At 43.6% G+C, this 24530-nt stretch overlaps 1 protein-coding gene across 1 annotated transcript; it reads left to right on the forward strand.

The window, feature by feature from the left end:
* Positions 1-1339: 1339 nt before the first annotated feature.
* On the forward strand, positions 1340-19607 carry ndufs1 (NADH:ubiquinone oxidoreductase core subunit S1). Its single transcript, XM_079495685.1, has 19 exons — positions 1340-1464; positions 4541-4617; positions 4867-4958; positions 5738-5845; positions 6762-6838; positions 7113-7194; positions 7852-7982; positions 9406-9591; positions 10687-10821; positions 10930-11044; positions 11681-11826; positions 12411-12539; positions 14349-14478; positions 15064-15224; positions 15914-16068; positions 17091-17266; positions 18126-18260; positions 18645-18717; positions 19027-19607. Exons 2-19 carry the CDS (start codon positions 4545-4547, stop codon positions 19116-19118), a joined length of 2196 nt encoding a protein of 731 aa, XP_079351811.1. The 5' UTR covers positions 1340-1464; positions 4541-4544; the 3' UTR covers positions 19119-19607.
* Positions 19608-24530: the final 4923 nt, after the last annotated feature.

The raw sequence follows: 24530 nt of genomic DNA on the forward strand, positions 1-24530 counted from the left end.
ACACCACAGGTAAGTGGGGCTATGGAGGAGGAGGCATCTCCGGACGTGACAGAAAAAGACCTATTTGCCAGGTAGGATCGGAGAAGTCCCAGGGCTGTTCCCTGCAAACCAACCCATGTCTGCAGGCGGTTAAGTAAGATGGGGTGGTCCACCGTGTCAAAGGCAGCACTCAAATCCAACAGAACCAGTACTGCACAATCTCCGGTATCAGTGGTGAGAAGTATGTCATTGGTGACCTTTATGAGTGCTGTCTCTGTGCTATGATGGGCTCTGAAACCTGACTGAAATTTTTCAAATAGGTTATTATTGTTCATGAAAGTTGTTAACTGGGAGCATATGACCTTTTCTAGAACTTTCGACAGAAATGGCAGTTTGGAGATGGGCCTGTAGTTTTGTAGCTCAGAAGGATCCAGGTTTGGCTTCTTTAAGAGGGGTTGTACTATGGCGTGTTTGAAGGCGGCGGGGAAAGTAGCAGTGGATAGGGAGGCATTTATAATGGCAAGGATGTGGGGTGAGACTGTGGTCGTTTGCCTGTTATCTCTCCTAATGGTACCAACATCAATACAGCATGGAGTTGTGGACAAAATCTTATCCAACGACAACTAAATATTCAAATTGGATTTGGATCTGAGAAGCTAAGTCTCTGAGTACTATAGACGAATAACAGTCCAAGTCCAAAATGTATTCTGACCCCTCCACGAAAAGGCCTAGTTGTCCTGACCCCTAAGCTTATCCATCATTTATTAATTAATTGTGTGGACTTAGACTGTTATTCGTCTATAGTATGTACTCCATGGTGGTCTGTGGCTCAAATGCAGAATAAATAATGGGCCTTGATATGAAAAGGATAGGTCTAGGATCTGTTTTATGCGTGTGTGAGCCTTATTACCCTATAACTCTATGCCGGTATGAGCATTGAGCAGCACTGTGTATCATATTATATTCCATGTACTTGTTATTTTATTTTTCTAAAATATGAAAGACAATCAACTGGATTTTCGCCCAACTGCTTTAGTTCTGAAAGTGAAACCCTTATTTTGAAGTATGTCTGAAACTTGAGTTGTTTGTGAACCATAAATTCTGCTTAAAATAAATCATATTATTATGAGACTCAAGATGTTCTTTTCTTTAGCTTTGACTCCTTGACATTGTAGAAACATTATAAAGAACACACACACACACACACACACACACACACACACACACACACACACACACACACACACACACACACACACACACACACACACACACACACACACACACACACACACTCTGTTACAGGTTTATTTATTAATTAATTAACATGATTAAATTGGAGCTTTTATTTTATTGAGATATGCTTTTACCGGAAGTACTTGTGTGTTCCATTGACTAACTTCCGCTGTATTCGCCATACTAGCTGGTGTTTTGTTGCAGTAAATATCAGCGCTGTTCTGGTCCAGAAGGCCAAATAGCGACACGGTAAGAAAACAACACATTATTTAAGATGTTAGAAATGATAGCACTGCAAATGGCGTCTGTTAGAAAAGACTACCGGAGGAAAGGGTCGCGTTTGACCGGCCAGTCGACCCGTGACACCTGCGGCGGTGACAGCTAACTGTAGGGTGTCCTTGAATAATCCTAGCCTGCTAGCATGCTGCGCAGCACGAAATAGCACCTTATGATGTTATGACTGAGCTATAGCACTGGTTCCCAAACTTTTTCATGTCAAGGACCCCCCAAATTGACACGTATTAGCCCCGCGGACCCCCATTTGAAAACATATGCCAGGAACCCCCCCATAAGAGAAGATTGTTACGGCTCTAGCAGTGATTCCCAACCATTTTTATTTCAAGGACCCCCAGTTTGACATGCATTAGTCTACGGACCCCCATTTAATGGCATTTCTATCTCTTGAGACCCCAATTTATATTGTAAAATCAATGTTAATTTAACTCTGAGTGTACACATTTGGTTCCATTTGTACACAGATCTTTGGTCTGTGTACAAATGTACAGTACATTTAAGTACTGTACTTAAATGTAAAGTAACATGTAAAGGTCTGTAACTCTGAGAGTGTACAAATGGAACTAAATGGTTCCTAATTTCCTATACCTATCATTTAGCTGGGGACGGGGACCCCCTGGAACTCCCTCAAGGACTGAGCTATAGGATAAATATTATGTTAATATATCAATGCAGTGGTTTTCAACCTATTTCATGTCAAGGCCCATAATGTTTTCAGCATTTAAAGCTACGGACCACCTTTTGATCAGACCCAAAACTATAGAATGTTTATCATTGGATAAGATTTTGTCCACAATTCCATGCTTTTGCTCTAATTGTGTCGACTTCATGTAAATTAAGTAGAATAATGCAGGTGTTCAAAAATAATTTAACTCTGGAGAGCGTAAAATGAAACCAAGTTTAATTTTACGCTCTCGCTTTATTAATGTAATATCGTCACCCTATTCCTGCTGCACACCATAAAAAAGTATTTTCATTCCGAGAACAGTTTATTGTGTTGATTGGGATGTTTGACAATGCAGGAGGTGCACTGCCCACGCACCACGGCCCGGGTCAGCAATAAGTCCTCTGTTGTTGTTGATAGCACTGTCATAGGCATAGGCATTGAGCTAATAATAGCCATAATCATACCCTGAGTCATGATGTCAGTATGTCAGTCATGTTTCATGGAGATCATTGACGATGATTATGACAGTGGTGATGCACCGAATATTCGGCCGCAGGAAAATATTCGGCAGAAAATGGCTTCGGCCTATTCGGTTTCGGCCCCAATAGGCAGAAAATATCACCGAATAGTGTATGCAATTAATGCATACAAAAGAGCTGAATAAATGTTTTATGAATCCATAATAGTGATTATTATTTAAATTATGTTTTGCCATAACCATTTATTTTGCCATAAATCAGGTAGCTTTAAGGTACGGCCATGACAGCAATGGTAGGAAAAAAGGGTTTTCGGCCAACTGTTTCCTATATTCGGTATTCGGTTTCGGCCAAGAATGTCCCTTTCGGTGCATCCCTGTCATAATCATCGTCAAGTATACGAGCGTCATGTTGTGAACCATGGCTAACTAACCCATGGATGTGCAGTAATTTAATTCATTTCAAGGACCCACGGTTGCTTTTCAAGCCATCATGGACCCCCATTTGATACGTTGTATTGTTGTTGTTGTTGTTTAATCTCTGGCACCCAATCTACACTGTAAAATAAAATGCTAATGTTAATTTGACTCTGAGAGGGTACAAAATGGAACCAAATGGACCCTTATTTGTTCACTCTCAGAGATACAGACGTGTACGGTGTAAGCCAAGGGTTCCGATTGGTTTGCATCCTAACTCAACCATTTAGATGGATGGGGACCCCCTGGAACCCACCGTTCTTAAGTTTATTCATGTTGTAGGGCTACAGCCAGGCAGTTGGGACATTTGCCAAGGAAATTATGTTATCAGATATGATTGGCATATATGCGGTCCCCTGGTGTCTGATTACTAGTTGCATATTATTTTATGTAGATAGAGTTTGGGTCTTAGCAACTCCAGAGGTAAGTCAAGTCTGTACTAGAGCTTAAACTTGACCCAGGGCGGCATTCCTTGGCACTTCTGTAGCTCGCACTCAGTCACGAGGATTGATTTAACTAACCTACTCAATATGGATGTTGAAGTGGACCGTTGCTTGTTTTGGAATTAGAGGTGCTCCGATAAGGATTTTTGAACCGATCCCGATCACCAAATGTTGTTCTGACAATCGGATCGGCTGATACCGATCTTGTGTGTATGGGGAAAATTTCCAAAATTATTATTAGTATTATTATAAATATTATTATTATTTATATATGTCAAAACCCACGTCAAAACGGTTCCTGTTTGTGTGTGGGGAGGAAGGAGAGAATGTTTAGGCCTGTCACAAAGATGCAAAACAATATTATACTATACATCTGATTGACCTTGATACCACTTGAAATGGTATAAAAGGTCGGTTTCTCCAGATCGGGTAAATTGACGATCACGATCGAGTCATTTGGAGTAAAAATCGGCCGATCACCGATCAGTGGGATAAGCACCTCTACTAGGAATCAACCACGTTGAGGACCTGTCAGTGTATTAGACCTGAGAACTGATTCTACAAATGTCTTCTAAATTGTGACTTCTAAATTGTTTCTATATCGGTGGTTCTCAACCTATTTCATGTCAAGGACCCCCAGAATTGTATGTAATTGGCCACGGATCCCCATCTCAAAAAAGCAAATATTTGAGTTAAAAATGTTTGCTGTGAAAGAATATATGTTAAAAAATGTGCACGTTTTCACGATTTTTCAAAATAGCAGATCTACAAGCTCATAGCGCAGCACAGAGTGCCATGCTATGAGCTTGTAGATCTGCTATTTTTCAATAGCTAAAGTATAACATAATGCTTAAAACACCAAAAGGGTTTCCCGTCCTGATTGCGTTAAAAGTCACATAAAGATAAATAATAGATCCTCCCATGTCTGTCTAAACCGCAATGTGCTTTGCTTTTGTGGTCTCCTTACAGCATCATGCTGCGTTTGCCCTCCGTCGGCCGAGCTCTGGCCGGAGCAACCAAGAGCAGCCTGGCTCCGTCCAACAGTGGTGAGTGACTCTGTTGTAAATACTACTTATCGAGAGTTTGTGGGAGGGATTGGAAAGGTGTGTGTGTGCGTGTGTGCATGGTAGTTGACTGACACTTCGTTTTGTTGACAGACAAACATCCAAGGTGACATCCTATCCCATAGATATGGATTCCGGGATCTACACCATTGAGATTGTTCTTCTGTCTGACTCATTTTTTATAACGCCATACAAGTTAAATGCTGTGTCACTGTGTTCACCACATTGCAGTGCGTGTCCCGGTGCGTGCCGCCAGTAACCTGGTGGAAGTGTTTGTGGATGGGAAGTCCGTGGAGGTGGAGCCAGGGACCACTGTGTTGCAGGTAAACGGACGACGCCATCATGGATTCAAGTTCTCAGTCCTCACCACTCATTTCAGTCATTAAGCAAGCCGGCTTCTATGGAAGCGTGCCGTGCACTCAAAATAGCAGATCTACAAGCTCACATGTTGTGAGCTTGTAGATCAACTATTTTCAGTCATTAGTTATTTTGAAGTGGTCAAACTAGCAATAGAATACATGTTCAGAAGCATCTGCCACCATGAAACATGAATGGTCTAGGATATTTCATTAAAACAAAGGTCAATCTGTTATTTGTTTAACTTGTCGGCTGCATGTATGTAACAGCAGCAACACAGGTTTTAGAATGACGAAAACATCGTCATCTCTTACTTTTATTTTTTAAACGAAGCACTATAGAGCGTCGCAGTCCCTCCCTCTGCGAGGGCACCGGAAGAGAATTCCACATTCATTTTCCCATAGACGTTTCAAAACGTATTTATTTAAAGACCTGTAAGCCTCGGACAAAGCCAACAGCCGTGTTGAGTTGACAAATCATGACAATAATTTATAAAGACTTTTTTTTGGGCAGAACAAATAATTAGAAGAAAAAAGAGCAGTGTACAACACGTGTGTGTGTGTGTGTGTGTGTGTGTGTGTGTGTGTGTGTGTGTGTGTGTGTGTGTGTGTGTGTGTGTGTGTGTGTGTGTGTGTGTGTGTGTGTGTGTGTGTGTGTGTGTGTGTGTGTGTGTGTGTGTGTGTGTGTGTGTGTGTGTGTGTGTGTGTGTGTGTGTGTGTGTGTGTGTGTGTGTGTGCTCTCTCAGGCCTGTGAGAAGATGGGAGTCCAGATTCCAAGGTTCTGTTATCATGAAAGACTCTCTGTAGCTGGAAACTGCAGGATGTGTCTGGTGGAGATCGAGAGAGCCCCAAAGGTAGCTGCACACATCTGACCTGGCTTCAGCATTCACTAGATATGACCTTTTATAAAGGTAGCTGCACACATCTGACCTGGCTTCAGCATTCACTAGATATGACCTTTTATAAAGGTATCTGCACACATCTGACCTGGCTTCAGCATTCACTAGATATGACCTTTTATAAAGGTAGCTGCACACATCTGACCTGGCTTCAGCATTCACTAGATATGACCTTTTATAAAGGTAGCTGCACACATCTGACCTGGCTTCAGCATTCACTAGATATGACCTTTTATAAAGGTAGCTGCACACATCTGACCTGGCTTCAGCATTCACTAGATATGACCTTTTATAAAGGTATCTGCACACATCTGACCTGGCTTCAGCATTCACTAGATATGACCTTTTATATAGGTAGCTGCACACATCTGACCTGGCTTCAGCATTCACTAGATATGACCTTTTATAAAGGTAGCTGCACACATCTGGCCTGGCTTCAGCATTCACTAGATATGACCTTTTATAAAGGTAGCTGCACACATCTGGCCTGGCTTCAGCATTCACTAGATATGACCTTTTATAAAGGTAGCTACACACATCTGGCTTTTGAAATGCACCCCAAGCGTCTTTAATAAAAGGTTGAAGGTAGGGCTGCTGCAGCTAGCGATGATTTTTTCCCCCTCCGTTGCTTTTCAATTAATCTAACGACCGAGAAGCATATTTGTTTTTATACCACTGTATACTTTGTCCATATAAACGTAGCCAGGGATACATAAAGCTCAAGTCAATATTGTCCTTGTCTTCTTCATGTTTTGTAGCATGGCCGTTTTTGAATGTCTGTCTCTGGTGTTGTTATTTTTTTACCATAATATATTAGTAACTCACGCTGTGTGTGTGCGTGTGTGCGCACGCCCGCTTGTGTGTCTTCCAGCCAGTGGCAGCCTGCGCCATGCCAGTGATGAAGGGATGGAACATCCTTACCAACTCAGACAAAACACGCAAAGCCAGGTAAACACACCGACTCCAACACATCAACAATGTCACTTAACCTGGCGTTTCATTAAACTTGGATTAACTAATCCAGGATTTAAGCCAAAACCAGGCTTGTTAAATCGTGGTCTCTAAAGCGAGGCTTAGAATGGGCGGATTTGTGTTTATGTGGTTCTTGTCATCTCTAATGTGGTACTGTGATTTGTATACTTTGCCTTACGTCTGTCTGTCTGTCGTCTGTCTGTCTGTCTGTCTGTCTGTCTGTCTGTCTGTCTGTCTGTCTGTGCGTCAGAGAGGGGGTGATGGAGTTCCTGTTGGCCAACCATCCACTGGACTGTCCCATCTGTGACCAGGGAGGGGAGTGTGACCTGCAGGTAATCACAGGAATTGGTGTGGGGATATATGTCATATAAGGTCACACTGTTAAATGGTGACCTCATCACATTTGTTATGACGGCTATGTCCGTTTTTAGCCCAAGGAGGCGGTGGTTGGCTCAGGGGTTGAGTGGCCGGATGGTAACCGCAAGGTTGCCAGTTCGAACCCGGGCTCCCCCAGAGTTGGTGTCGAAGTGTCCCTGAGCAAGGCACTGAACCCCCTAATTGCTCCTGATGTGCTGGTTGGTGCCTTGCATGGTTTCTTCTGCCATCGGTGTATGAATGTGTGTGAGTGGGTGAATGTAATGCACAATCTATGTAAAGCACCTTGGATAAATGCGCTATATAAATTCACCATTTACCATTTATTTGTGTTTTTTTGTGCAAAACTAATGCTTGGAATGGATTCAGAAGAATCATGAAAATCATGAGCCTCTCCCGTGACACTTATGGCGCTATAATAGGCCAATGTGAAAAGGGTGCCATTTGTTCTTATGCCTTGGATGGCAATTGGATGATTTGAGGCATTTTGTTCCAAAAATCCACCTGTTGGTGGCGCTATAACAGGCCAACGTGAAAAGGGTGGGATATATTCCTCAGCAATACCAGCCACTGAATGCACTGCTAACGGCCTTCTCCGTCGCGTGCGTTCCCAGGACCAGTCCATGCAGTTCGGCGCAGACCGCAGTCGTTTCCAGGAGGGCAAGAGAGCTGTGGAGGACAAGAACATCGGTCCGCTCATCAAGACCATCATGACGCGCTGCATTCAGTGCACGCGCTGTGTCCGGTCAGTATAACTGCATTCAGTGCACGCGCTGTGTCCGGTCAGTATAACTGCATTCAGTGCACGCGCTGTGTCCGGTCAGTATAACTGCATTCAGTGCACGCGCTGTGTCCGGTCAGTATAACTGCATTCAGTGCACGCGCTGTGTCCGGTCAGTATAACTGCATTCAGTGCACGCGCTGTGTCCGGTCAGTATAACTGCATTCAGTGCACGCGCTGTGTCCGGTCAGTATAACTGCATTCAGTGCACGCGCTGTGTCTGGTCAGTATAACTGCATTCAGTGCACGCGCTGTGTCTGGTCAGTATAACTGCATTCAGTGCACGCGCTGTGTCCGGTCAGTATAACTGCATTCAGTGCACGCTCTGTGTCTGGTCAGTATAACTGCATTCATTGCACGCTCTGTGTCTGGTCAGTATAACTGCATTCAGTGCACGCTCTGTGTCTGGTCAGTATAACTGCATTCATTGCACGCTCTGTGTCCGGTCAGTATAACTGCATTCAGTGCACGCGCTGTGTCCGGTCAGTATAACTGCATTCAGTGCACGCGCTGTGTCCGGTCAGTATAACTGCATTCAGTGCACGCGCTGTGTCCGGTCAGTATAACTGCATTCAGTGCACGCGCTGTGTCCGGTCAGTATAACTGCATTCAGTGCACGCGCTGTGTCTGGTCAGTATAACTGCATTCAGTGCACGCGCTGTGTCTGGTCAGTATAACTGCATTCAGTGCACGCGCTGTGTCCGGTCAGTATAACTGCATTCAGTGCACGCTCTGTGTCTGGTCAGTATAACTGCATTCATTGCACGCTCTGTGTCTGGTCAGTATAACTGCATTCAGTTCACCAAGGTGTGTCCGGTCAGTATAACTGCATTCAGTGCACGCGCTGTGTCCGGTCAGTATAACTGCATTCAGTGCACGCGCTGTGTCCGGTCAGTATAACTGCATTCAGTTCACCAAGGTGTGTCCGGTCAGTATAACTGCATTCAGTGCACGTGCTGTGTCCGGTCAGTATAACTGCATTCAGTGCACGTGCTGTGTCATCGCCATGGAGACCCGGGTTCAGGCTGGGCGCTCCATTAAACACAACTGGCAGTGTATCAGTAGGCCTGTCCCAATTATTGGATAATCACCTGATCGTAATTATTTGAGACAATCGCAATTATTTTGGCATAATTGTCAATCGTTTCCATGTTGAAAAATGTCAACAGACATAGCAGAAATAGCAGATCTACAAGCTTACAATATGTCACAAAGTGACATGTTGTAAGCTTGTAGATCAAATCTGATAAACATATACAGGGCATTTTGGACAGCGATACTGTACGTGCTGACTCTTGAGTTGAAGAATGATTTCCTTCTAAACTCTAAACTTCATTGTAAGAGAGCCTCGTCCCTAATCAAATTCCGTCACTTTGACTTTTACCAGTTTTGCCAGCGAAATCGCGGGAGTGGAGGACCTGGGAACGACGGGCCGGGGAAACAACCTGCAGATCGGGACCTACGTGGAGAAGATGTTCATGTCGGAACTGTCCGGCAACGTCATCGACGTCTGTCCCGTCGGAGCACTCACGTCCAAGCCCTACGCCTTCACCGCCCGCCCATGGGAGACCAGGTAACTAGCGCTCACCTGTGTTGATTTCGTAGACTAAAACTAAGACGAAAAATGTTCGTCGGCTACCTTTTTTCACAGGCGAAAACTAAATGGAAACTAAAAAACTAAGCTATGGTGACTAAAACTAAGACTAAATATACTGACAATTTCGTCAACAAATAAGAACTAGACTAAAATGTTAGGAAGGGACTAGTGGACACTGGACAAGAGATCCAGTATAAGTCATTTTACACTTGGTTGCATGCTGAAAATAGCAGAACTACAAGCTCACGTTGTGAGCTTGGAGATCGGCTATTTTCAGAAAGTGTAAAAAGTAAAAACAGTCGTTACGACGGCATCAAGGCCCACCAAAATGCATTTTAGTCAACTAAATCAACTGTAGATTTAGTTGACTAAAATCTTATGGCATTTAGTCGACTAAAACTAGACTAACACAAAGACATTCCAGGTGACTAAAATGTGACTGCAACTAAATGAAAACTATTGAAGAGACTAAAATCAAAATGTGCTGCTAAAAACAACACTGACCTCCAAGCCCTACGCCTTCACGGCCCGCCCATGGGAGACCAGGTAACTAGCGCTCACCTCCAAGCCCTACCTACGTCTTCAATCAATCAGTCAATCAATGCTTTATTTCAGACCCAGGGAGATCCATATCACAGAACAATAAATTAAATACAAAGCAGTATAAGTAGAAAAATAATAATGTCGAGGCTAGGGCATTAAGCAACTAGTTTACTAGTCGACTAGTAAATCCACTAGTCGACCTTGTTGGTACTAGTTGACTAGTTGATAATAACAAAATAAAATACATTTTATTTATTTTATTTTTTTCCCGATTTTGTAGGCCTCAAGATCAGGTACATTATAGTTATAGTCACCATGTACACAGTTTTTCAATGTACAAATATTTATTTAAAAAAGTAAACTAGGCAACTAGTCAACTAGTAAAAATGACTAGAGGTGAATGCCCTCGAGGCACAATGCATGGGCTCCAGGCTTGAGGCGCGTTGGTAGATTCCCTTTGTTGACACGTGTCGATAGTTGCCTCTTCCTATGGGATAAATGTACTGACAAGCGTGTGTGTGTGTGTAGGAAAACGGAGTCCATCGACGTGCTGGATGCAGTGGGCAGTAACATCGTGGTGAGCACCAGGGGAGGAGAGGTCATGAGGGTCTTGCCCAGGCTCCACGAGGACGTCAACGAAGAATGGATCTCTGACAAGACCAGGTATCTCTCTCTCTCTCACATTCAGAATTTACTCCCAATCATTTTTATATTGTTAATGTAGCCAACCTTTTTCACGCAATTCTGTGTGTGTGTCTGTGTTTCCCTAAGGTTTGCATACGACGGCCTCAAGAGGCAGAGATTGACCCTACCGATGGTGAAGGACCACAAAGGTCAGCTTAAAGCCACCACCTGGGAGGATGTCCTCACACGTGTGGCTGGAGTGGTACGTCTGTCTGTCTGTCCGTCCAGGGTTAGGTCTGTCTGTCTGTCCCTCCCTCCCTCGGTCTACAAGTCTGTTCCCTGGGACCCATCTAAAAGACCACCCCTGGGTCCAGGGATCCATTACATTGAAAACCTGTTCACATCACTGGTGGATTGGGATGTTTTGAACTAGACCAGTGGTTCTCAAACATTTTCATGTCAAGGACACCCAAGTTGATGTGTGTTGATGGGCTGACTCTGATGAAGAGACCATATAGGTCGAAACGTTAGTCATTTCTTTTTACATTATACTAGCACCTAAATAAAAAGGCTTAAATTTCCTGTGATGCACCGGACTGGCCGTTCCAGGCTTGAGGCGCGTTGGTAGATTCCCTTTGTTGATACGTGTCGATAGTTGCCTCTTCCTATGGGATAAATGTACTGACAAGTGTGTGTGTGTGTGTGTGTGTGTGTGTGTGTGTGTGTGTGTGTGTGTGTGTGTGTGTGTGTGTGTGTGTGTGTGTGTGTGTGTGTGTGTGTGTGTGTGTGTGTGTGTGTGTGTGTGTGTGTGTGTGTGTGTGTGTGTGTGTGTGTGTGTGTGTGTGTGTGTGTGTGTGTGTGTGTGTGTGTGTGTGTGTGTGTGTGTGTGTGTGTTCAGTTGCAAGGCGTCCAGGGCAGCGAGGTGGCTGCCATAGCAGGAGGCATGGTGGATGCAGAGGCTCTGGTCTCACTCAAAGACCTCCTCAACAGACTCAACTCAGACAACCTCTGTACTGAGGAGCTGTTCCCCATGGCTGGGGCAGGGTAAGAGAGAGAGAGTGTGTGTGTGCTGTTCCCATGGACAGTGCAGAAAGAGAGAGAATGGAGAAAAAAAACATGCCTGCTTCACACACAAATCTGCAGTCTAATACCCAAATTAATACATTTACCCAAAAGTGACAACAAAACAAAGTATTTCCTTTCTCACGGTAATGAAAGTATTCCAAGTTGGCCCCGCAGAGGCAACGAGTCGCCTCGGAAACAAGGAAGTGAGTGTTGGTCAAATGGAATACATTTTCGGGTATAGAGCATCATCTATTTCTCGCTTCGAATGTTTTCAAAAACATTCCAGAAAGGATGTTGTTTACTTAAATGACATTGTGTGTTAGTTTACAATACATGGCTGTCATGTTGGGTGCAGCATAAAATCAAAGCAGCCCAGTGGCTGCAGCCAGGTGCTCCGAGCGTTTGATTAGACATCGGCCTGTAGAGCGGAGCGGTCATTATCCAGAAATAACGCAACCGCTGAATTCGGCTGATTGACCAATCAGAATGAAGAATTCAACCAGGCCGTGTAATAATCCCACTGACAGTACGGTACTGTGCCTTTTCCTCCTGTCTCCTCACAGAACTGACCTGCGCTCCAACTACCTGCTGAACACTGGCATCGCTGGCATAGAAGACAGTGACCTGTTACTGTTGATAGGAAGCAACCCACGCTATGAGGCCCCGCTGTTCAATGCACGCATCCGCAAGAGGTAACACACACACACACACACACACACACACACACACACACAGACTCCCCACTCCCTACTCCCTAGAACAGTGGTTTTCAACCCCTTTTTGTATCAAGGCCTGTTATTTTTTTAAGGATCAGCATTTGATGACATTTAGCCTCTGAGACCCAAGACTTGACATGTTTTGGAAAGGATTTTGTCCACAACTCCATCCTGTATTGATGTTGGTACGATAGGAGAGAAAACAGGCAAGCGTTGATCAAAATAACAATTATTCTGCAGTATCTAATGGTATATGTAGACTTCTTGTAAGTTAACACTTTGAGGGCATACTACGCGTTACCCGCATTTTAATCAAATATTCTACGCTGCCGAGATTGTTTTATTACCAGATCATACGCTGAAGTATTTGGGCTTTTGATCCGTGAAAATCCAGCGAAAATAGGTTCCTCCGTTTGTCATTTACGATCGCACCACCCGCCATCTTGCTACGCCAAAAGATCCGCCTCCAAGAGGAACCCCCGTTCACTTGTATTGGCCTCAATTTCCCAGAAGTCCTAGCAGCCCAACGCATGGGTTGATTTCCGCTTTCATCATCATAACATGAAGCTCTATCCACCAGCTCCGCGGCAAAGACGGAGTTTCTTTTTAATTATTAAAATACGGTGAATTAAACGCATTAAACAAATAACGGGAATGTCATATTACGCAGCGGGGGAACACTGGAGTAAACAATTAGCGGCCGTCAAACTGTTAAGTAATGCAGATGTTTAACAATAATTGGTTTCATTTGACGCTTTCAAGACTTAAAGATCTAGAAGGGTCCATTTGGTGACCAACTATCCATCATTTAACTGGCGGACACCTGGATTCCCTTCAAGGACCACTGGTTGAAAACCACTGCCCTAGAATACTTAATTGCGCCTATTTTGAATTTAGTTTTTACTTTATTGCTTCAAATGTGTTTTAACCCATTTTGGGGCGGGAACCCCTTTTGTTATGTTATGCTTTAGCTGTTGTTCTTCAGTCGTTCTTCGATTTAAAAAAAATAGCAGACCTACAAGCTCGTAGCGCGCCTTGTAGATCTGCTATTTTTTTTAAATCGAAGAACGACTGACAGAAACATAGCTTTTTCAGAAAACTGTCAGGATGTAGAAGACATTTTTAGAATCTAATCTCAGGTCAAAATGGGTTAACTAAGGTTTTTCAACAACAAAAAAAGAAAAACATGCTAGGTTTTTCTTACTGTGCGTTCTAAGGCTTTTTCAGTTGCGTTGCTAAACGACCTGTCTTGGATAGATCTTCTCTCCCTGTTGGGGATTACAAGAAGCCTGACCGTTATTTCACGGTCGGGGAGCAAATCAATCGGTGGGCTGTTTAAGTACACTTTTCCCTGAAATGACCAGATCACCAATAAACCGAGGGCCCCGTTTTCATCAGTGATCTACTCTACATCAGCACACTGTGAGCTTGTAGATCGGCTATTTGCAGTATTCAGACATGTTTTTCAAAATAGTAAAAAAGCCAAAGAAGTTTAGGGATAAAGGGTTTAGCACGGACGGAAATAGGGCCATGAGTGTTTCTTTCTTATCGGTAGAAGGAACATCATAACCACAGGCTGAGATCGCTGATATATGCACCTACCTCCCTCCCTCCCCCCCCCCCTCTCTCTCTCTCTCTCTCTCTGTGTCTCTCTCTCTCTCTCTCTCTCTCTCTCTCTCTGTGTCTCTGTCTCTTTGTCTCTCTCTCTCTCTCTCTCTCTCTCTCTCTCTCTCTCTCTCTCTCTCTCTGTGTGTCTCTGTCTCTCTTTGTCTCTCCGTCCATTAGTTGGCTTCACAACGAGCTGCGTGTGGCCCTGGTGGGTCGGGAAGTGGACCTCAGCTACACATACGACCATCTGGGAGAGGAGTCCTCCGTTCTGCAGGAGTTGGCTAATGGAACACACCCGTTCAACAAGGTAATGAATGGACACACGCAGAAAAATACAGTCCAGTGGTTCTCACACTTCTAGCTGTGAGAGCGTACACATGTTGGAACCGTAAGGGATTTAGTTCCATTTACATGCTCTCACAGTTTACGGACCTGTAAAGGTCCATTTAGAACCCACCCACTTTTACAGAAAGTGGAAGCGTGGTATGTCTCCCAGCATCCAGAATGGACTTACTCCGTGACTCTTGTGTCTTGTCTGTCCATCCTAAACGTCTTGCACCCAAAAGAGCCGATCTACAAGATTCTTGACCTTGTAGATCAGCTATTTAAGGTGCATGACACCAGCGCACAACTTATAAATCTGGCTAGTGGTGTGCGACGTGTGTGACGATAATAAACTGTGAACGATTCCAATGTCTTCCAATGCACGTGCGTCGTGGTCCCTCTCACTTTCAGCTGCCAGCCAGCTCTTCGCCAGGGAAATAACAATGGACAGACGAGGCAAAAAGAGAAGTTGGCCCCTAAATAATCCAACACGGTGAAAACAAAGGTTATTTGCAGAGATTCTAAATTGTGTCTCACTGCTCCCTCTGCTGTGTGCGTTGCATGTCAGGTCCTGTCCTCAGCCAAGCGTCCCGTGGTGCTGGTGGGAAGCTCGGCCCTGCAGAGAGACGACAACGCGGCCATTTGGGGCACCGTGTCCACCATCGCCCAGAACGCCAGGGCCAGCAGTGGAGTGGACGAAGGCTGGAAGGTCCTCAACGTCCTACACAGGTACACATCGTTCTGCAAGGACGACCATGACAATGCGGCCATTCTGTGAACTGTCCGAAGGTGGCCGTTTTCCTCAGATGTGAATTGTGGCAGCATCGGCCATAGCAACCAGCCATAGTCCAAGACGGAAATAGCCGGAAAGACTCCGGTTTACTTCCTGTATCTTGCGTGACGTGGGCACATGCCTCCTTTTTAGGAGACGGGAAGCAGGTTGGAGTCTATTCATTTACAATGGGAGAGTGAACGTGAACACAGCTTCTGAACCATTCCTTAACTCCATGGTCACTGAACTAAATATTGGACCCGATCGTGACACGGCAAATATTATTTCCAAGATGCTCATACTAAAATGGCTTTTTTATCAGGAGAATTGATATGAGTGTTACAGACCTATAAGGGCCCATTTGTTTTCCAAACTATCATATAGCTGGGGCCCCCCTGGAACTGCCTCAAGGACCCCTGAGGGTCCCCGGACCCCACTTTGAGAACCAATGATCAATCATAATTTTTTATGATTGATTCATTTTTTTTCTCATCATTTTTTCACTCCCCTCACCCAGGGGCAAATAAAGGCTGGGAATGTGATAAATTAATATAATATAATATTCTCTACATCAGTGCTGCATTTTCAACAGCACTGTCTCTTCCCGTTCTGATTTCCTGACGTGTGTCTGTCTGTCCGTCACCAGGGTGGCCAGTCAAGTCGCGGCATTGGACCTGGGCTACAAGGCCGGCGTGGAGGCCATCAGGAAGAACCCTCCCAAAGTTCTGTTTCTGCTGGGAGCGGACGCAGGGTGTATCACCAGAGCTGACCTGCCCAAAGACAGCCTGATCATCTACCAGGGTACGTGCTTACATGTAGTTCACACATGTGCAACTGGCGGCCCCCTGGGGCCCCCACCTTCACATAATGCGGTCCCAACAGGTTAATATCGGAATACATGATATATTATTGATTCAATTTTTTATGTCCATTGTATTTGCGTTTAAGTTCATAAAGTTAAAGTATAACTAAATGCATTTGAAATTAAATAAAAATTGTACTTTTCAAGATTCCAATTCAAGAATTGCAAAAATATATATAATTCAGGATTTCAATTAAAATATAGCAAACATAGCAGATCTACAAGCTCAAAACGCGGCGTTTTGAACTTGTAGATCGACTATTTTTGCTATGGCAGTATATGCAATGTGGCCCTCTGGAGTGAGTGTGGGCCCACCCCTGCTGTAGTTAAAGCTGCAGTCCTGGACTTGTTTTAATGTCTAAAACATGAGCGGTTTGCTTCTGTACGTCTTTTGATCACTTGGTGGAATATTCACTGTTGAAAGACCTGAAACGATGCACGTGTGTTCTAATAGTGGGTTTCGTTGTGGAGTGGATCAGCTAGAGTGTCTTCACGTGTTTAGGGATGTGAGAAAGCCTCGGTTCGCCATCGTTGACACAAACGCGTGCCCACATATTGACACATACATTGATTGTATTCATCCAGGGAAAAGAGAGCGTGTAACAACATGCTCAGGTCCAAGTCCCTTCTCTTTATAATTAAGCAATATTACATGAGAGGGTGTTCTCCTGCGATACATTTCGGAACTTGCCCTGCGGGCATCTGTCATTTTTCAATGACAGATGTAGCCACTACGACCACAAATGTCCCAAGAAACTAGCTAGCCTAGCCACCGAGTCTGCTGCGCTCTGAGAGAAAAGCACGGCTGAATTCTTTGTTTTGATTAGCCGTGCCATTATCGTAGTTTAAGCACGGCTAGAAAGCGGTTTCAACCAATTAGATTGCTTCCTCTAAACGACCTGTTGTATAATGTAACGTTTGTTGTTTGCATCACGAAAACGGCTTCCTTTTTTAACTCCAGGTCACCACGGTGACGTGGGCGCGCCCATGGCTGACATCATCCTCCCGGGCTCCGCCTACACAGAGAAGACTGGCACGTACGTGAACACGGAGGGCCGCAGCCAGCAGACCCGCGTGGCCGTCACCGCCCCGGGGATGGCCCGCGAGGACTGGAAGATCCTCAGGGCCATTTCAGAGGTGAGGAGAACACGAAAACCCTGCACACTAAATACTTCCTCGGCCTGTCCTGAAACTATCGATTATTTTCTTAGGAGTCCTTTTTTTTTTAATAAGGAGTACAAAATATCTGTTTAACCCATTCAGGCCTGACGTCGAAATTTAAAAAAAAAAGTTTTCTAAATCATGACAATTTTCGGAAAGATTTGAGGCACATTTTAACGATTTTTCAAAAATAGCAGACCTACAAGTTCATAGCGCGCCACTCGGTGGCGCGCTATGAGCTTGTAGATCTGCTATTTTTCAATAGCTAAATTATAACAATGTTTAAAACACCAAAAGGGGTTCCCGCCCAAAATGGGTTAATGGTTAATGTGGTTAAACGCTAACGTGACATGGATGCGTTCCAGGTCTCAATGGATTAATAAGGAGTACAAAATATCTGTTTAAAAGAATCCATATACGTATATGGGCCTAATATATGGGCCTAAATCGATTAGTTGGGTTAACTGTTGCTCCCCTTGCTGAAACTAATGATTATTAATCATTTGATCTGTCGATCGTATTGAAGATTAGTTGATTGAGGTGAATGCTCGTCATGTTATATGACCAGACATTTACAATTTGGACAATTTGATCACAAAAACGTTATTTTAATACTTTTCTCATTCGACTAATGGATTAATTGTTTTTGCTCCTAATTCAGACATCATCAGTCAACAAAGAGTTTGGCAATAGTATTGTTACCTTGTCTTTACTTTTAACCTGTGCTTTCCAAACCATTGTTCCAACAAACGTTTGTTCTCGTTCAAATGCACAAATGAAATGTCTTCTAAAGCTGTATAGTAATCCAACCGTGTGTTTTCGGGTGCGTGTGCAGCTGGCTGGTGTGACCCTGCCGTATGACAACTTAGACGAGGTGAGAGCCAGACTTGCAGAGGTGTCTCCCAACCTGGTGCGCTACGATGACGTAGAAGGGGCCAACTACTTCAAACAGGCCAACGAACTCTCAGGGGTAAACAAAGACACATTTAACATGCTGTATACGCTTGCATATCTACGGCAAGTCATTTACTTGTTATGCTTAGTTTCAACTGAAGCAACTACTTCCACTACATGCTCTACATCCTGAGCCACATCCTTTAAAACAGTGGAATTATTATTCACAATTTTAAAGTGTTTTTAAAATAATACAAGAAATGCCTAATAGGATTAGGCATGAGGCGCTGCGCAAGATGAGGGCCGGCTGTCTGCGAAGTCTTAAGGCTGATCACTTGTGTTGCTTTTTCATGCTTCAGTCTACAAAGTATAAATAACACCTTACCCACATGGGACCTAGAACCAAGAGAAGACCTCATACAACCTTCTCTCTGTGTCTCTCTCTCTCTCTCTCTCTCAGGCGGTGAATCAGTCTCTCCTATCAGCTCCTCTAGTACCTCCTCAACTCACAGCCAAGGACTTCTACATGACAGGTGTGTGTGTGTGTGTGTGTGTGTGTGTGTGTGTGTGTGTGTGTGTGTGTGTGTGTGTGTGTGTGTGTGTGTGTGTGTGTGTGTGTGTGTGTGTGTGTGTGTGTGTGTGTGTGTGTGTGTGTGTGTGTGTGTGTGTGTGTGTGTGTGTGTGTGTGTGTGTGTGTGTGTGTGTGAAACAATCAAACTTTTCCTCTCTCTCTCTCTTAATGAAAATAAACTTTATTAATATAGCACCTTTCATACATTACACTTCTTTTAACCTTCTTTTCATTGTGCTCTGTGTTGTCCTTCGTGTCTCTCTCTATCTAGACTCCATCAGCAGGGCTTCCCAGACGATGGCAAAATGTGTGAAGGCACTTACGGAAGGAGCAGACTCCATCGATGAGCCATCCATCTGCTGAATACACACACACACACACACACAGACACACACACACACACACACATTTAAACATAGACATGTGGGACATAAATTAGATACACGCACACAGCTGACATAAACATGTATGTGGATATACTCCTAAAATTATAACGCACCCAGGGTGTGTTTATATCGTAAAATAAATGTTATTTTAACTCAGAGTGTAGAAATGGAACCAAATTATTTGGTTCCATTTGTACACTCTCAGAGTTACAGACCCATAAGGGTCCATTTGTTTCCAAGCTATCATTTAGCTGGGGACCCCCTGGAAAGCCCTTCACACGCACACATAAATGCACACACGTACGCGGGGTTGTCTCTCCTGTATTTAAGTTGTTATTGATGCTGCTTGTTGTATACAGTGAAATAATTTCCACTCGAGATGAACAGGGAAAGCACTTTGTTGAAGAAGAGCTGAGAAACTGTCTGACTTATAAATAAAATCTTAATATTGTATCTCTTAAATCCATATTGAGATTTGGTTGTCATTCATTTTGCCGTTAATTGTGTGTTATTTTTCCACCCACAGGAAACATGGTATAAAGCCATAATTATTTGTTTACTAAAAGCTGTTTATGGCTGCAGGAATGGATCAGAAATCAGATGATAAATCATATACTGTACATTTTTATTTTAATTGAAACTACTTTCTGACTTTTCCTTATTGTAAAAGTTATACACTTTTGGTCATATTAAGTTAACAGTGATGTAATCCTTGCATTTATAATTAAACAAGATTCCTATACATACAGGATCTCCTCACTGGTCAACAAAAAACATCTTTAAGACCCTATCAGGAGCCCTCCTTGTACAAGGTTTACTGTACCTCTCGGTACAGTACCACAGCACCTCAAAGGTTCCAGACTTCCCAAAACAAACTGGTCAGGCTACTACTAGGCCTCACTCCCCTGTCCACTTTGACAGGCTGGAATGGCTTAGGGTTGACGACAGAGTACAGCATCTTGCTATGGGCCTGGTCCACAAGATTCGCTACACCATCAAGATAAAGATACCCATATACCTGTCTTACTTCCTTAAAAACCCATTTAGACCTGACGTTGAAAATTTAAAAAAATGTCTTCAAAATCCTGACAGTTTTCTGAAAAAACCTTATGTTTCTGTATCAGTGGTGCTCAATATTTCATGTCAAGGACCTCCGCCCCCATCTGAAAATATGTTGTTCCAGGGGACCCCCCCAGGAGCAAAGATTTGAGTTTAAATGTTCACTTTGTAATATATATTCAAAGAGGCACATTTTCACGATTTAAAAAAAATATCAGACCTACAAGCTATGATTTGCTAATCAGTTCAGTGCTCCTATTATATGTCACATTTATACCTATCTTTTCGCAGATAAGTAAGCCTGGGACCGAGGCTACATTTATACCAAGCTCATGGAAGCATGTTCATTGATTGATTGAAATATTTTGCAGAATTACAGTACATTTCAAGCACAAACTCAATAAAAAGACTGTTAACTGTGAGTGGACGACCTTGTTTATTCATTTTATTTTATTGGGCAGTCAAGTGTCAATCAACTGATTGATTGATTGAAATATTTATTAACAGTTTGCAGAATTACAGTACATTTCAAGCACAAACTCAATACAAAGGCTGTTAACTGTGAGTGGACGACCCAATTAAGCATTACACTTGTTTCCAATAGGGTCCACCATGTTCAATTCATCAAAAAAACTCTAGTCAACTTAGCAGGGGAGAAGGGTCTGAAAGGGGGTGGGACTAAAACAAAAAGGAGGAAGGATGCCGGTCTGAGAGTTAGAATAGATGAAAACAGAGATGTTGAAGTGCTGATTATAAATGCAGTTAAACCGGAACTAATAAAAGGGGTGCGTATACCCGAAGGGAACTCTTTTGCCCGAACACTACACACCCACTGTGGAAGGAGGATGAGAACCTTTTATTGATGATAACAGACAGAGGTACGCTTAGACATCAGAGATTTACATTCCTTCTTCACAAGTCTTACCATTACTGTTCAATTAAAAAGTAAGCTGTACTGTTTAATCCTAAACTAATGTGCCTTATCTGTTCATTTAGGTGTATGATGAGATCGGCACGTCCGCACCTTCCAAGAAATACAGACAACTCGAAGTACTCGGCGTCCCCCCTGCATAACTCTGAGCTGTTACATTCTGTCTTTATTTACTCTATACCGGTCCATACCTATGCTATGCAGAGCTGTGTTAGGTAGCCTCCGTTAGGTAGCCGCCGTCCAGAGAATAATTTCCTTATTTCACAGTTTATAATTTCACTGAAATTGCTTTAATTGTAGAGTTGTAGTAGCAGACTCTAAAATTGATGACCTTGTCCTTGTGGCAAGTTTGAATTGCTAAATGTAATGCATGGTTTCAAGCGCCAGAGGGTAGCATTGGCTACCTATACCATACTGTGTGACATTTGTTTAGGTGGCTAGGTGCTATATTACATTATATCGGCAATTCGGCATTATATAATATACTGGTAGGCTATTATAATATTGGTACTTGGTCCCTTCAATATATTCGCTGAAAATGGCAGATCAGATGTAGGCTCAAATGTTTGTTTCTCCTGTTTAGACATAAGTAGGCTAAGGCAAGCAAATATTTTATTAAACACTGTAATGATTCAGTGATTATATTTGGGTTATTTATGCTGTAAATTGAATTGTATTTCTGTGGTTTAGGTTCAAATAAAGTCCAAAACACCAACCCTGTTGCTGTGGGCTAGTCACATGACAACTCCAGAAAGCAGGATGTAATTCGTTAAAACACCTTATTAATGATTCAATGATTATATTTGGGTTATTTATGCTGTAAATGTAATTGTATTTCTGCTGTAAATGGGTAAACTGGCCTTAGTTGGGCTCCTTAGGCTACACTTAATCCTATAGGTATCGATCTGTATGATGAGTAACCTGCTGGAAGGGAAACATAACTTAAAAAGTATGTTGTAAATACAGTACACTTGTTTGCCTTCTACCCTTGTAAAAGAAAACAGTCATCATAATTATCATTAGCCTACTAATAATTTCATGATGTAGCCTACAGTATGCTTATTTTTCTAATTCAATTGAACCTTTTCAATGAAATCCTGCCAACATCACATGCAGAAAGGTGTCACTTTTTAAAATTCCTACATTGACATCGGAATAGTATATGAAGTTATGATATACTATGTCATTAAGTTGTAAAAAACTATAGTTAGTATTTAGTACAGTGCTCTATAGTTAAAAAAAGAAAGGCATACAATGTCACAATGTGTTATTCTTGTTAGCCTGAATTGTTCAAAGCACAGATGTTTTGATTGGTGTTTGTTGAAATAAATAGCCTACATGAAATGTAAAGTGGTTGGATTCAATTTTCATCCCGGGTCACTCAGACAGAATGCAGTTCACAAGTATGGGTCTCAGCCTATAATTGATTATTAATTTGATATTTGTCATACTATGACAAATATAAATCTGCCTTCTTTAAATGTAAAGTCTGAAATGAGTATACATCAAAAGTAATGTATCAAACAAGTACATTTATATTTCTGGTTGATTGAAAATGCTATAGTTTTTATTAAACAAGAACATTTATATTTCTGGTTGAGTAAAAGTGCTATAGTTTTTGTCATCTAAAACTAAGAAAAGAGAGATGACAATAACTGGTATGCAATGAATGACATTACTAAGGCAAACTAAACATCTTGTTTGCTCAATGAAAGAGTAAATGTGGGTAACAGAATGATTTTTTTTCCCACAGATGGTTTTAAACAATTGTCTAAATCTCAGTTTAGTCATGAACCCTGATCATCAGGGGGTATATCTGTAGATGCAGTCATTCTGGCAGGGGTAGAGGTGTCTGATGTGGATTTTCATCCCATGACCCGCCCGGTTCGAAACCGGGCGGAAACACGCATGGTTGAGACCAAGGCTCTCTGACTGCTCTCTGTCCATTGTGTGACCTGTTGCACTCTCCATTGGAAGCCTGTTGCATTACAGGTGAGTTGGCGCAATCCTGGAGTTTTGAAAGGGCCACAGCTTGCAATTTAATGACTTTGCACTGATGACGCACGGGTGGCCGGCGGGTGACTGTAGGGGGGCACGTGTTTCCTCGTTAGTATAGTGGTGAGTATCCCCGCCTGTCACGCGGGGGCCGGAGACCGGGGTTCGATTCCCCGACGGGGAGGCGATCACTTTTTTGCCGTGAGAGACAGCCTAACCCTAACCCTAAGCCCACGCTTCCCGGCCAATGCAGGGTAGTCTCTTGAAGGGGGTGATTCATTTGACTTGTGAAGACACCCCAGATGTTGAACCCGCATGCATTGGTGGTTCAGTGGTAGAATTCTCGCTTGCCACGCGGGAGACCCGCGTCCGATTCCCGGCCAATGCAGGGCAGTCTTTTGGAATTGGTTGCGTTCCCTCAAAAGAAAATAGTGAAGAGGCACGGAGACCCCGAAGCACATGGGCAGCGGTTTCGGTAGTGTAGTGGTTATCACGTTCGCCTAACACGCGAAAGGTCCCCGGTTCGAAACCGGGCGGAAACATGCATGGTTGAGACCAAGGCTCTCTGACTGCTCTCTGTCCATTGTGTGACCTGTTGCACTCTCCATTGGAAGCCTGTTGCATTACAGGTGAGTTGGCGCAATCCTGGAGTTTTGAAAGGGCCACAGCTTGCAATTGAATGACTTTGCACTGATGACGCACGGGTGGCCGGCGGGTGACTGTAGGGTGGCACGTGTTTCCTCGTTAGTATAGTGGTGAGTATCCCCGCCTGTCACGCGGAAGACCGGGGTTCGATTCCCCGACGGGGAGGCGATCACTTTTTTGCCGTGAGAGACAGCCTAACCCTAAGCCCACGCTTCCCGGCCAATGCAGGGTAGTCTCTTGAAGGGGGTGATTCCTTTGACTTGTGAAGACACCCCAGATGTTGAACCCACATGCATTGGTGGTTCAGTGGTAGAATTCTCGCTTGCCACGCGGGAGACCCGGGTCCGATTCCCGGCCAATGCATGTAGTCTTTTGGAATTGGTTGCGTTCCCTCAAAAGAAAATAGTGAAGAGGCACGGAGACCCCGAAGCACAAGGGCAGCGGTTTCTGTAGTGTAGTCGTTATCACGTTCGCTTTACACGCGAAAGGTCCCCGGTTCGAAACCGGGCGGAAACATTCATGGTTGAGACCAAGGCTCTCTGTCCATTGTGTGACCTGTTGCACTCTCCATTGGAAGCCTGTTGCATTACAGGTGAGTTGGTGCAATCCTGGAGTTTTGAAAGGGCCACAGCTTGCAATTTAATGACTTTGCACTGATGACGCGCGGGTGGCCGGCGGGTGACTGTAGGGGGGCACGTGGTGAGTATCCCCGCCTGTCACGCGGGAGACCGTGGTTCGATTTCCCGACGGGGAGGCGAT

This window comes from Electrona antarctica (genome assembly GCF_951216825.1).
Source record: "Electrona antarctica genome assembly, chromosome: 24".
In the NCBI taxonomy this organism is placed as follows: Eukaryota; Metazoa; Chordata; class Actinopteri; order Myctophiformes; family Myctophidae; genus Electrona; species Electrona antarctica.